At 39.1% G+C, this 14,199-nt stretch overlaps 2 protein-coding genes across 2 annotated transcripts in view; both read right to left on the bottom strand.

The window, feature by feature from the left end:
• The window catches only part of LOC111319519 (uncharacterized), a 49,006-nt gene extending 34,807 nt beyond the window's left edge, over positions 1 to 14,199 (bottom strand). The window contains exons 1-10 of the mRNA XM_088748635.1: positions 13,958 to 14,199; positions 11,646 to 11,791; positions 10,684 to 10,935; positions 10,228 to 10,392; positions 9,968 to 10,081; positions 9,693 to 9,824; positions 9,523 to 9,619; positions 9,202 to 9,420; positions 8,660 to 9,036; positions 6,210 to 6,377 (exon numbers count right to left, since the gene is read on the bottom strand). Of these exons, the coding sequence (XP_088604761.1) occupies positions 6,210 to 6,377; positions 8,660 to 9,036; positions 9,202 to 9,420; positions 9,523 to 9,619; positions 9,693 to 9,824; positions 9,968 to 10,081; positions 10,228 to 10,392; positions 10,684 to 10,935; positions 11,646 to 11,791; positions 13,958 to 14,024 (1,737 nt within the window). The 5' untranslated portion in view covers positions 14,025 to 14,199. The remainder of the gene's footprint in view (positions 1 to 6,209; positions 6,378 to 8,659; positions 9,037 to 9,201; positions 9,421 to 9,522; positions 9,620 to 9,692; positions 9,825 to 9,967; positions 10,082 to 10,227; positions 10,393 to 10,683; positions 10,936 to 11,645; positions 11,792 to 13,957) is intronic.
• LOC148740563 (uncharacterized) lies at positions 470 to 5,720 on the bottom strand. Its single transcript, XM_088748636.1, has 6 exons — positions 5,575 to 5,720; positions 5,273 to 5,363; positions 4,136 to 4,510; positions 3,006 to 3,140; positions 2,226 to 2,459; positions 470 to 1,365 (listed from the first exon to the last, which is right to left on the bottom strand). Exons 2-6 carry the CDS (start codon positions 5,358 to 5,360, stop codon positions 1,025 to 1,027), a joined length of 1,173 nt encoding a protein of 390 aa, XP_088604762.1. The 5' UTR covers positions 5,361 to 5,363; positions 5,575 to 5,720; the 3' UTR covers positions 470 to 1,024.

Raw genomic sequence — 14,199 nt, 5'->3', positions numbered from 1 at the left:
CCATTACTTTCTCCCCGTACATAGAAATGAACGATATGAATAGAACTGTTTTGCAGATAGTTCCGAAAATAGTAATCATACCAATTTCGCAGGCATACCTAGCTACCGAGACATGCTCCAGCGGTTTCGTTGGTATCCGAAGATAAAAGGTCGATAAAGCGGCCTTTAAATTCGCTGGAACGAACCAAGAGAAAATGAAGTGGAGGTAAGAAGGTTCGACTTTGCAGTATTTTTTATTTTTCCTTGGCTGTACACACCCAAACTGTTGTATTGAAGGATTCCTTGCTACAAGTTAAACACCTCTGTACAGTGCTCAAAAACATCCCTAAAAATGTAGGGACTGTAAAGCTGAGAGAAAAGTTGAAGAGACCATAAAACCAGCTGGTTCTTATCAGATGCCGCAAAAAAGCCAGGGATACAACCGCAAGTATAGGCTGGGACAATGTTAGTGAATACACGTTCGAAAGTGAACATTAATCGCCGACTTTTAATATGTATTTTATTTCAACTATTGAAAAACAGTATAGGAAATTAAAAACTTAAAATTTTTCGAAAGCTACGCCTGTCATTGCGAACTAGTGCAACACAACAGTTAGCTCAATGAATAGAGCGCTGGAGCGTTGTGCGGGAGGTCGAGGGTTCAAGCCCCTGCCGGACCAACACTGAAGGTCTTAAAAAAATTGAGAAGAATATGCTACCTTTCTGTAACATCGAGTAATGGTTAGATATTCTAGTCTTCTCTGATAGGGACGATTAAATGTAGGTCCCGTCTCCTGCAGGGTTAGGGGTAGGAGACGTTGATTTCCCAGCACGAGATTACTGTGAGATGGATGTCCTCCCCTGGGGTGGACTACAAACCCTATCATAGGATCTTTTTTGGAAATATTTTATTACTTGTGTAACTTTTCACGCTATTTATAATAAGTATACTTTACGTAACAAGCCTTGAAAATGATGAATTACCGTTTTTAGTTTTCTAAATTCTGTTCGAGAATTTTATGACACTTGATTCAACAGGTCTGTGTTAAGTGGTTTCGTAAAACACTTCAACCTCATCAGGTTGAAAGTTGTAACTTCCTGCCAGGAATGATCGGGCGAAGGAGCTGCCATAACTGTGGCCAGATGGTGGACTGTAGGTGTATCCAGGGTTTGAGTCAGAATTTGTGTTGGATGAGGCGTTGTCGGAAATGTAAATATCGTGTCCTCCACCAAATGTGGGTCCATAGCTAGAACAACTGTATATGGAATATTTCTTCTGATAACTATACTGCCCTTGTTGGGTCAGTTTCACTGGTCCCCAGCTTGGCTTGTTAACCAATGAGTACAAAAAGGCGCTCGAAGTGTACTGGTATCCACAACTAGTAGCTGAATGATAAGTAAATAATTCAAAATGTTATTCAACTGTCGTTTCCTTTTAAGGGAGCAAACACTTATAATCTTTGTTTAGGAAACTTTCATCACGTCACTGTGGTTTCCAGAAACGGTCCGAACTTAGATTGGTGCAGGTGCAGCGGCATTTCTAATGACTTTATCTAGGTTGTTCCAATCTTTCGGTAAGTGATAACACACTCTCTGTTTACCCTAATTTTTGGTTGCAAAGGGTAGTCTAAGTATAATCCTATTTCTTGTGTTATAATTATGAACGTCCCTGTTGGCTAGTGGCTCCAATGAGTGATCCATGAGGCCATTAATACACTTATAATCATACTGATATATAGCGATGGTAAAATCTTCGTTGTTCAAGGTTGAACCACTTTAAAGTTACGAGGGCATAAGTAGCTGACGAATAAAGTGGTCTGTTCAAAATTTAGAAATTTTTAAATTCACTTGCCGTGGTTGAAACTTGGTACAGGTCCTGTTTGAAAATATCCCTCGCTTCTTTCGCGCATCGCTCTAGTAACTGCTGAGTCAAATAATTCATCTGGCGGCAATTTGTTTTTCACAATTATGCAGAAATAGATGCTCGTTGAAAACGTGAACTTAAAAGGCACTCGTAAATAACGGCATGATTAGTGTTTATTACTTCTGAGACACTGTTATTAGACACAGTTCAGTATTCCTGATCTAATATGCTATGGACCCCATTGTACTGTTTCGTTTTGTTTTATTTTGTTTGAGTGATTGTTTCTTTCTTTTTTTTTTTCAAGCTAGAAACCAGATGCGCTTGTAGATTTTAATTTAAGCGAGGAGAAAAGGCAAGCAAATACCATAGGTTATGCACTTACTCCATGATAAGCTGTTGTATCCACCAAATATGTATTTTCCCACACGGACAATGGTCACTGTTGGCCCTTTGCTGTCACACAATGAGTGAAAGGTAGAGGCAGCCCAACCATCCACTGATGCTCTCCAGCAGCGCTTCCAGTAAGAGGACTGGCTCTGCACCACAGGGCTTAACCAACCTCTCAGGGATCCAATGTAATTGTCATCGTTTGCCAATATTGCCGAATAACCCATGCCTTAAAACAGGAAATAAGAATTATTTCACCGTTGACACCCAATTTTTTTCATTGCCATAACATTTTTACATGTTATTGTGTAAAAAAGATATGGAACACTGACACCACAAAAGCAAACAACTGAACATTAGAGAAATCGTTGGTGACGCAGAGCATAAACTACTGAGGCTCCTGGGACAGGAAACTTGTCCTCTTCTGCGAAGCGTTATGTTAATCAGTACAATAGGAAATGAGAAGAATTTCAACTCAGTTGTCACGTACAGAATACACTTTTCACGTATTCAAAAACAAAATGAAAAACAATCTTCCATAACTATTTTTTGAGACAGATAACAGGCTCAGAAGAGATTTTGAAATCAGTTCTTTTCCTATCATAGTTTGAAAAGAAAGCCAGAGTTCGGTTAAAATTTCGAGGTACGAACATCAAACTTTCACTTCCCTGCTTTACCGACAGTTTCTTGTAAACTTAACATCCATTCCTACATTTTTTTTTTGGTATAAAGGGCTATAAAAATGTATTTCAAGCTGTTTGTCAACACATCTCACCTGCATAGCTGTGATAACAGTCAAATCCATCTCCAACGTATCCAGCTTTACACTTACACTTGTATGAGCCACGTTCATTTGTACACGTGGCCAGCTTGTGACAATAATTCAGATCATGTTGGCATTCATCTAAGTCTAGTAATGGAATAAAATGGAGCGATAAACAATCTATAAACACCGAAGAAACAGAAAAGGTTAAGTAAGGCCCCTCGCACTTAATTACCCATATTACTGACGGAGCGTATTTCCGTAACCTGAACCGATTACGAGTATCGCTGATATCCATGCCTCCCACTCCCCCTTAAAAGACCTCAGAAAGTTCTGAAGTCAGTTTTCCTGATAGACTGATGGTTCCTAAAACTACAGCACAGTGGTCCATTCTGAGTCTCACATCAGACCAGTCACCAGTCCAGCCCGATAACTATTACACAAAAACATCTGACTGTACAGCTGGACCTCGGAACAAGAGGGTCAAATTTGAGTCTCACAATAGAATCATTGTGTTCTTTGACATGGTTAAGGATACGGTGAACCTTCGCAGGTGTTGTTCGCGAAAAAAATTGTTACCGCGCTATTTAAAGCGTAACCACCATAAACTATATATCAATGGAAGGGATATGAAATGTGCTTTCCAGCTTTAACCCAGGGGCTTTTTTCCTTTTTTACTTTGGCGGCTAAAGGAATTCAGTTCGAAAAAATGTTTTCGTGAACAACTTGAGTGCATTTCAATATCTTAAAATATATATATTTTTTAAACTGTAGTTGAAATAGTAATGCTTTGTTTGGAGTGCAATTAAAAAAATATGTTGTCAAAATTTGGCTCGCGAAGGTCTACCGTATCCTAAGCGAGATACCCAGCTTTCTCAGTGGCTCACCATCAAAAAGTAAGAATTGTTATCAGTGAACTGTCCTGCAAAGAAACGTGGCAAAATGCAAGGACATATATGTGATGGACTGACATCTTGTGCGGGAGGGAAAGAATGTTACAAGTTGCTGGACGTGTCCAAAACCAGGATAAGTCCAGACATAACTGGATCATTATTAGCACCAAACTAGCCATTGTAAAACATCAGCTGTGTTTGCTCATGAAAAGGACACCTTAAAAACTTCATTCAATATGTTTGACTCACCTTTTTTACAAGTAAACTGACGACAACCACTACACTGCACGTCGTTCCATTCATAGCTGTATTTCACACCAAGTGCGTGCACACAATCTTCTTCTTTGAAGTTATTTGGCTGATTTTTGGCCCAGGCTGTAAAGTTTCCATGTCCACGATCCGCCCAAGTAAAGTCACCTTCTGTTGATCTGTCATTCAAACCCAACCAGGATTTATCTCCATCATGGCGATGTTGAATGTAAACATTTTCTTCATTGTTGTTGACATCAACAAGGACTGAGTTTTCTTGTCTACATTTTGTTACAGCTGTTGTCCAGTTTGCACAGGTATCACTTGTGTAGTAACAGAATCCATTAAAGTAGCTCCATCCGGGATTGCAGATGTCTGGAATTAAATGTGCGTGATTTAATCTTGGAAAGAGTAACAGAAATTTATTATCCACCTACACTCCGCAGAGTAAAAATAACGCCCAAAACGAGTACAACTATCACACGGTATTTTTACTCCGGAGAACCGGTTAGACAGGTTTTCTCGCATCGAGCAAGCGACGAATTGGATTGAAGTTACAAAAAAAATGGCGGACATTAAATCATTTTTCTAGCGACGAAGAGTCGGAATGGCTGGCGAATATTTATCCAAAAAACACAACAACGCGCCAATTCCGTTCCGCTTCACATACTTCTGTCACGCACTCCCCGTAAATAAATATCCGCGAAGTTCGCCCGCACTGAAATAACAATTTGGGGTTCTGTCCTGGTGTACCGGTTTATAAGGGAATTACCATTGTTTTTTCTTTGTTTAGGAGTTATCGGTTAGCTATTGTGTATTGTTTGGTCTTTTGTATTGGTTCTTGTGAACCGGTACACGAGGACAGAACCCAATTTGGCGTGTTGTACAATAAATAATTTATTAGACGTTTTGTCGTGTCCTATCGCTGACAATTTTTACTAGTTATTTGTATTTTGACGAGGCGGTAGGGCTCGTCAAAATACGGCACAACTCGTAAAAAATACTCAACGATACTCGACAGCAAAAGGTCTAATACGATATATGTATTCATATGTGACAAAGCTTACTAAATGATCTGCGTCTCCTCCGTCTAAATATTGATGAAATCTAACCCGCAAAGTTTAGTTGCATACCGACCTGTAAGGACCGCATAACTCACTGACACAGGATCATATCTGGTCCCGTACAGTTCCTTAACACAGATTCTAAATCCAGACACATTCATATTCTGCAAAAAAATTCGAAGTCTATTATTTAAATGAATTCTACATTTCCCTCTCTGTCGAGTTATTGTCCTCTACAACATTTTTCGCAACGATATTGAAAGCGGGAAAAAATAAAAAGGGTACAAGCTGAGAGTTTCTTTTGGATGATTTTTGATAATCAAGCATCCGTTTTCAAGCCGATTCTTTTAAAGTCTACCGTAACATGCTTTTTACCTCAATCCAAGTAGAAATGCCATTATGAGCTGGTGCCAAGTTTCCACTCGCTGTTGTGCTGTGATTGGCTGATATTTGGACAGATGGCGTCGCATTGTAACTTCGTGTAAAGTGTTCAAGCTGTCAGTAAGATGAAAAACAGATACTGAAGGAAATTCTTGAATAACTGTTTCCTTGAGCATCATCATTAATTACTCTAATTTTCTATAATCGCAGGGCTCGACTCAGCCTTACGCTGTACACTTACCTCGCAGTAAGCGTTGTTGTCTTCATCTGTTGGTGGATTCGTATTTGGAAAGTTTACGGAGCCATGCTCAGTGAAGAGTGGCTTGTGCAACTTAGCAAATGCAAACCAGGTCTGTAAAGAACCAGTACAAAAAACAACACTTACTTCTAGTGAGTACCATAACGCAAATTCAATGAGTTAAAATGATTTCACACAGTAAAAGATCTCAAAATTGAATGAATAAAATTGTAATGGAAAGAAACTAAGAGAATTCTAATCTAATTTGAGTACAAATGCAAAGATCCAAGCGTGTTACTGAGGAAAGCCGATACCTTGGTGAGCCTTGAGAAAATAACCCTAACCTCAGAGCTTCATCTATTTTTCAACAGAGATAAAGCACATCACATACCACATAAATGTCCTGATGCTTGCCGTCAAAGTTTTGTAGCTCCCGCAAACAAGCCTTGAACGAGTCCTTGGTTAAATCTTCTGTCCAGATCAACGCAGCGTCGTGTTCCTTTCCACTTCTTTGGTGATCAGATGTCACAAGAACAACTGGTGAATCCTTAAACTTGTCCTAAACACATGAAAATAAACATTTTCATCACAAATCTGACTACATTTTGGCAGTTTTTTTAAATTGAGTTTGGTCTGCATTGATCTTTACAAAGTCATCTGAATCATTAGTAATTTGCAGTGGGGTCAAATATTAAAATGATATCAATTATAGTGAATTGCTGTCTGCATTGACTTTTTTTACCGAACGTCTTTTTACTATAATCATCATTATTGTTATGGTTATTATAAGAAAAATAAAGATTATTGTTATTGTCCACGATGTTCGCTTAATTAAGGATATTCTATATACAAGGCTAAACGTTTAGGAAAAAAATTATTAAAATGTTTAAACCAAACGTTTCCGGCTGTTTCCCATCATTAGGGTTGAAAATAATGAACGTCTGTACATACATATATATCTTATGTGATTCTCGATGGGAAAAGTTTGGAGACATAAGAAATAATTTGTTTGTTCAAACTGGGGTGGAATTGTTGGATCATTAGCCCCTCGACGATCCTACGCTTCTGGAGTGTTTCTGCTGAAGAGAGAACGCGCCAAGTGAAAGAATGTGATGGATTTTCCCGCAAGTTTTTTGTAGGTTCAGAGGTGTGAGCAGGATTTGAATGCTCCGAAATACGTACTGTGAAATTTCTCACAGTTTCGCCAATACAATTAACGCCACAAGGACAATCTCCTTTGTAAAACAACTTTGGATCCGTGAGTATTTTTAAGGCTTTCAATTTGCCTTCTTTGCCACAGGATTACAAAGATGAAATTAAAATTAATGAGCTCGTTGAGTTTTGTAACAAACGTCTTACCGAATCTCTCGTTTTTACTGCAAAAAGGAAGCTTGATAAAAACTTTCTTTCGGTTTTCGAAGAGAAAACTCGGAATGATGTTGTCATCTTGCATTGAGTCGTTTAGAAATTCGTTGATTGTATGCGAAACAAAACGCCTGGGATAACCTGCATTGACAAAAGATGTTTTAAGAGTTTCTATGTCCCTGTCAAGATCGGTAGAGATGCGTTTGGCTCTATGGAGTACGCCAGTGATGCAATTCCTTTTCCATTCAGTAGGGACCTCAGATTTCCAATATGTTGGTAGTTTTCCCGGTTTCTTAAAGACGCTGCAATTAAACTTGTTGTTCTAACTAAAGGCAGTATCGAGGAAGTGGTCGATTGAGCATTCAAATCCTGCTCAAACCTCTGAACCTGCAAAACACTTGCGGGAAAATCCATCACATTCTTCCACTTAGCGTGTTCTCTCCACAGCAGAAACATTTCACAAGCGTAGGATCGTCGAGGGGCTAATGATTCAACAATTCCGCCCCAGTTTGAACAAAAAAGTTATTTCTTATGTCTTCAAACTTTTCCCATCGGGAATCACATAAGATATATATGTATGTACAGACGGTCATTATTTTCAACCCTGATGATGGAAAACAGCCATAAACGTTTGGTTTAAACATTTTAATAATTTTTTTTCCTAATCTTTTAGCCTTGTATATAGAGTATCCTATTATTGTTATTATTATTATTATCATTATTATTATCATTATAATCATTGTTATGGGCTCCAGGTCCTATCTTGAGCAGTGCGTCAACGATAAAGTCGAGGAATGGGTAGAGTAAGTGACAAAATTGGCTGAGTCTGCTCTGTCGCAGCCCTAGCTGGCCTGCTACCCAGCGTTTGCTTTTGGATTAAAGCTCCGCTGGACGTACGTTATGAGAACTCTGACTGACATAGAGGATCTACTCGGACCTCTGGAGCGTGCAATTGCTGATGCCGAAATTATTATAGATCACAAATGTACATAAGCTGAACGCGAGCTGCTGGCGCTGCCAGCGAAAATGGGAGGCATGGGCCTAATAAATCCGAGACAAGTAGCAGCCGTAGAGTATGTAGCATTGCCTAATATTACTAGTCCGTTAGCCCAACAAATAGAATCACAGGCACCTGAGCCAACCGACGAAAATGACATACGCCCTGTGTAACGGGAGATGTGCCAAATGAAAAGTAAGTATCTGAAGCAAAAACTTGATGAGGTGAAGAGCTCGATTTCTGAAAAAAATGAGAGCTGTTGAACTTGCCACTCAGAAGGTTTCTTCTAGTTCGCTTACTGTTTTGCCATTAATAGAGTCGTTATTATTATTATTATTAATATTATTATCAATAAAAAAAATTATTGTTATCAGTAGCATTTTTTGTTTTTATCCTCATTTAAGCCAATGAAAGGAAAATGAACCCGGATGTACCAAAGAATTATCTGTATGCAAACAACGATTTAAATAATAAATTACCTTTCGAAACGTCACATCTGCACAATTCGTTCCTGACCACCATTTTGTCATTTTGATTCTTCCCGTAATTCCCTCGGGGGGTGCTCCTTGGTACGCCATCCAATCAATGGTGGCGAAAGGATTGAAGTTGTTTCCATTCCTCCCAGACTGCATTGCGCAGACTGTAAAAGTTTGATTGTTGACTTTCTCTGTCCAAAATGTGATAGCATGATGCACCGTGTCGGAGTCATTCAGGTTCATGTGATTAAGGGTGATCTGTACTTGAACTTCTTTGTTCGGATAGAAGCGGTATGGTGGGAATACCACTATTTTGCAGCTTGAGTCTGACCATTTGGGAACTCGAAAGAGCTTTACCCGACCATAAATGATTGGAAAGCCTGTAAAGATTGGAAAAGCTAAAATTCTGAACCAGTTGTGACTAATTTTTTCCTGTTATGCCTCATGGAAATTTCTAGAGGTTTCAATGTATTTCAAAATCCTAATTTTTGTGTCTGTCTTGTAAGTGGAAGACAAAGTTCCTTCTCATCGTAATAAGGCCTTACCCTCACAGCTGCCAGGATGATACAAGGTATTATTGTCTAGTCCCTTGCAGAAGCTCAACTTGTACAGGCATTCATTGTCATATGTCATTCCATTTTCCGTGCAGACAGGATCTTGATACGAAGGGCAGTTGTCGTTACACACACACCGAGCTTCATAAGCACTGAAGGTTTTGCAGACTCCAAATGATGGGCAGAACACATTTAGACAGGGATTGAGATCTGTGAATGTATAGCAAAATGATAGTTACCTCAAAATTAAAGAAAGATAGCTAAGCAACGACATCAAATGATTGCACTCATAAATTCAAGTTGAACCCAAACCTCCAATAACGACGTAGCTAACAGACAGAGGGTCGTGTTTGCTTCCTGTTCCACTCAAGTCTTTGACACAAATCCTCATGGATGTGAGGCTAACTTCCTACACAGAGACCAGAGAGCAGAAGTTGAAACAACAGCAGAATAACAATCATAAAATCAGAGCGATCATTTACCTCAACCCAGGCTGATATGATGTTATTTTTGGGTGAGACAAGGCTTTTCATGCTGACTTGAGGGTTGTACAAATGATTCACAGACACAAGGACAACAGGTGAAGCATAAAAGGTTGTGTTGAACAACACCTCCTGCAAAAATTAAAGAGAGAACAAATTTATATGAGAGAAAATCTTTATGGTACTACGTAGCTCTGTTTTGAAAACGAACCTTTTTTTTTTACCTTGAAATAGCTCCTCAAACTTCAAAGTAAACGAGACTAGATTACACTCACTTGACAAAAACCATAATTGTCTTCAGCCGTTGGCGGGTTACCGTTCGGAAAATCTGCTTCTCCTGACAGCGTAAAATTAAATTCAGAGCCATTGCCAACAAATGCAAACCAGTCCTGCAATAAATGAATGCCAAGCATGAGTTGCCGTCAGACAAAGTATAAGGTTCTCAGACTAAAAAAAAGATTAATAAAAAAAAAAGATCCCAGCTAAGTTGCCTTACCCGCTCACCCATAAAAACTACAGGATAGATATTTCTTACCACAGTGGTGTCTTGATGTTTCCCATCGAAGGGCAGGAACTCCCGGATGCACACCTCAAAAGTTCTGGAATTTACATTTTCCAGCCAAACATACATAGCGTCATTTGGCTTTGTGTCACGTGTGTACCTAGCTGACACAAACACGGATGGTCTTCCAGGAAAACTCTGCAATGTTTTTGGATAATATATGAATTTATGTCTATGGAGTAAATTCACCTCAGTTCTAATAAAAATCATGCAGCTCGACGACCCAAGGTAAAGGTGTATATTGGATATCTTGTCTTTTATTGGCTGAGAGCGAAAAGCTTGAAATCTTTCCTAATTCTTCTCTTTCTTTACCTTGCAGGGTTTAGACTTTTTAATCCACCACCGAGATGTCTAAATACTGAGGGTGGAACATGCTAAGAGGGCCTTGACCTGAAAGTTTTCTTTTGTTATTTCGTTATTTCTTCTAACCTGCGCGAAGGTAACTTTGTCGCACTTAGTTTCTGTCGTCCATATTCCATTAAAAGAAACACTACCACGGGTCATTTGTGGATGATCTTGGAAAGCCAACCAGTTAACGACTCCTGTACCATTGGATCCAATGCCTGACTCACGAGCACACACTTCAACGTCACGCGTAGTAACGGACTGAACCCACATAGCCGACGGTGAATGGACGCGTAAGAACGTCTCACCATGGCTGACCGTCACCTGAACATTAACCTGTAATTTCGAATCCAGGACGCACAAGTGATTATCAGAAAAATAATGAGATTAATCTACACGCATTTCAAGCGAAATAACTTAACATCCTCAAATAGCCGACGGATCTTGCTGTTCCATTACTCTTTCCTTCCCGCAGAATTGTTTTTGATCTCTTCACACAGCTGTCTTGTTTGATGCTTAGAAGGCAAGGTGAATTGTATTTCTTAAATGCTAATCTCTGGAACTTGTCAGAGATGTTTCCCCTTTTCAGTTTCCAAGGCTTCAAAGTCAATTGTGTCTCAATTGTCTTTCGTTCCCAGTTCCTAATCTCTGGGGTCTCAATTAACAGTCACAAATAAAGAGTGTTAATTACAACGGAATATCTTAAGTCAAAATACAGACTAGAACTATTTGGATACTATTTATGATTTCCAGGGAGATGTGATCACAGTTCGCGCTGTGGCAGCCGAGTAAGAAGAGGAGCTGAAGAACATGGGTAAAACAAGAAACATATTTCATCAGGAGGAGAAGTGGTGTGGAATAGATTCAATTGACAAAGACGTGGGATCAATAAAATCGACTCGATCTAGAAATTGATTAAAAATGGAATCGATCCAAGGGGAAGACAAAAATGTTCCCTGAGTGTTGCTCAACTGAAGACCTTTCATTACCTCCGGTCGCTGTTGGATGGTGCCTCGAAATGCTTCGGATCATAAACCAGTACTTACCGTTCCCGATCCACTGAATGTTTTGGGGAATACAACTGTTGTGCAACGAGGCAGTCGACAGTGTTGAGAAGGTGAACAGGCACTGCTACAGCTCCAACCCTGCAGAGTCTGAGAAATGTTCAGCCTGCCAGTTTGGAGGAAGATACCTACAAGTAAGGAAATGTATATTTATCAAAAGAATCAGCACACGGCAGAGATAAAGGGGAGGTGTTTTCCTCGTTTTGGGAATTTCAATTTGACCTAGTAGTTCAGATGGAACAAACAACGTGGAACGCAGGAACTGATGTGACGGACATGTATATGTGCGCCTCCTGCACAGGACTGTTTAAACGTAGAGGAATTTTCAATTGAATGAGGCAGTTAATTGAGAACAGTTCTGCTTTTACTTAACTTCACTCTTGCGTCACCTTGTCAAATGAGCAGATGGAAAACTGAAATCAATCTCCTTTTGGTCGCTCTCATTTTTCCAGCTTTTCAAGCAGTCACTGTTTTCAATTTGAGCGGTTACATGTATCACTGGCTAATGATGATGTCAACCTTAGTTCCGCCTGACCAACGTTATCAATTCGCTTTTGGTTTTCCGGCATCTCGAAAACTATTCCATTTTAGTCTTCTTGTACCGCACTCGCGTGACTAGGTCCCTCAATGTGAAGATAAATGGCTTATCCAGCAGATAACGCCGGTGAATTCCTTTTGTGAGTGACAACCAGACTTGTGGAGTTTATCTGTTTACTTTAAAATATACACCATATATTTTTCCATAGACACTGGGGGGGGGGGGGGGTTGCTTTTATTTTTCATGAATACTGATCAGGGTAAGGTATGTAAGGTATTTCAGCTTTAAAGTCTCGCTTTAAAGTCTTCGCAGTCAGATTTGGTAATTGTTTCAGCGTAACATTTTGACCTTATCAGGTGAGCTTACAAGTTGATATGAAGAATATGCAGCACTGTTGTGGAGTTTATCTGTTTACTTTAAAATATACACCATATTTTTTCCATAGGCATTGGGGGAGGTTGCTTTTTTTTTTTTCATGAATACTGATCAGGGTAGGCTATGTAAGGTATTTCAGGTTTAAAGTCTCGCGTAGCAGTGACCATCCAGAAAAAAAAAACTGTGACATTAGCAAATAATAGCACTTTCATAACGTAGGTATCCATGCCAAGCCTGGGGGAAAAAGTAACACTTTCTTAAGGAAGATACGACTGAGCAGCTTTCATTTACCGAATGAAGCGTGTATTTTGGTGTTACGTAAGATAAAATAAATTAAGATTCAAGGAAATGTCAATGCAATGAACACTCTGAGCAGAAACTAAAGGGTCACACATGACATTCCTTACGACTTGTCAGGTCAGAACGTTCAACTTGCTCATGACTGATGTGCACTTATGGGGCCTACTTATGATCTTCCTGCGAGCTAATACTTGCCATGTGGCTTTAATTTATTTTTGTTTAAGCTTGAGGCAGAGGGCAAGAAATATCTATTAACATCGCCGGACGGTACATAACTGCATGATTTACAAAATGAAGTAATCAAAGTATTTTTTAATGTCGAGATCTACATTTCTATGAAAACAGTTTTTAGACGAGAAAGTGGTATAACATGACCAATGCTACTTTAAAAGAAGGTAAGTGGTGGTTATCTAGCTTTTTAATTCTTTATTGTAACTCTCAAGGGCTTTTAACTAAGTCGAAATATTTATTACACAATGAAAGACATTTCAAAATGGATGATGAGACATTTCGAACCCTATTAGCAAAAACATTCCAAAGCGACGTTTATGACGAAGTTCTAAACATGGGCTTCCCTTAAATCTCCGATAGCGATCCTATCCGAATCAACAATTAAGGTCAGACGAATAGAATAATGATCATAACAGACTGTGTAGGAAACACAATTTTCCTCTCCCACATTACTCCCTAACTTCAAAACATGAATATATCCTCAGAAGAAATGACTTCGTGTTTGCCAACTTTTGTTCTAACCAGCAAAGTTTGACGACGCAAGACTTAAACAAAGTTGATACATGAGCAAAATTATTTTTGCTCTAATGCAGTTTTTCCAAAATTTGTGGATGAAGTAGCACAAAAGCTATTTCAAGAAACTTGACATTACATTGAGATCAGCAGTGAGGTCTGCCTAAAAAACCCAAACGAAGGCTGAAGAAGAAAGACTTAATTCAATTTGAAGCCTTAGTTCGTTAATCAATAAAATATAAATTTCTTTGCCATAATTTTCTAAATTACTTCTAGGGTTCCAGATGCAATTTTGCTTTCGTAACTGATAGTATTTGCAGTGGTAATGCAGTTTTACCTTTCACGGCCAATAATAGATTTCCATGGATGAAAACGGTTAGCACCAGCCGAGTTGGACGACTCATCCTCACAGACTAAACCTCTACCAAATGACTGTGATCTGTATCTGTCAAGTGTGTTTTATAATTCAATATAGAAAGTCTCTTGCATAAGTGCTTAGATCAATGTTGTTGTTGGCTCAAATATTCTACTACTTAGGCAACGTATCATAGGGAAAATACGCTTACGATGAATATTTCA

Source organism: Stylophora pistillata, chromosome 2, assembly GCF_964205215.1.
Source record: "Stylophora pistillata chromosome 2, jaStyPist1.2, whole genome shotgun sequence".
NCBI lineage: Eukaryota > Metazoa > Cnidaria > Anthozoa > Scleractinia > Pocilloporidae > Stylophora > Stylophora pistillata.
Note: the sequence above shows the minus strand (reverse complement) of the source record. Positions and strands in the feature narration are given on the sequence as shown.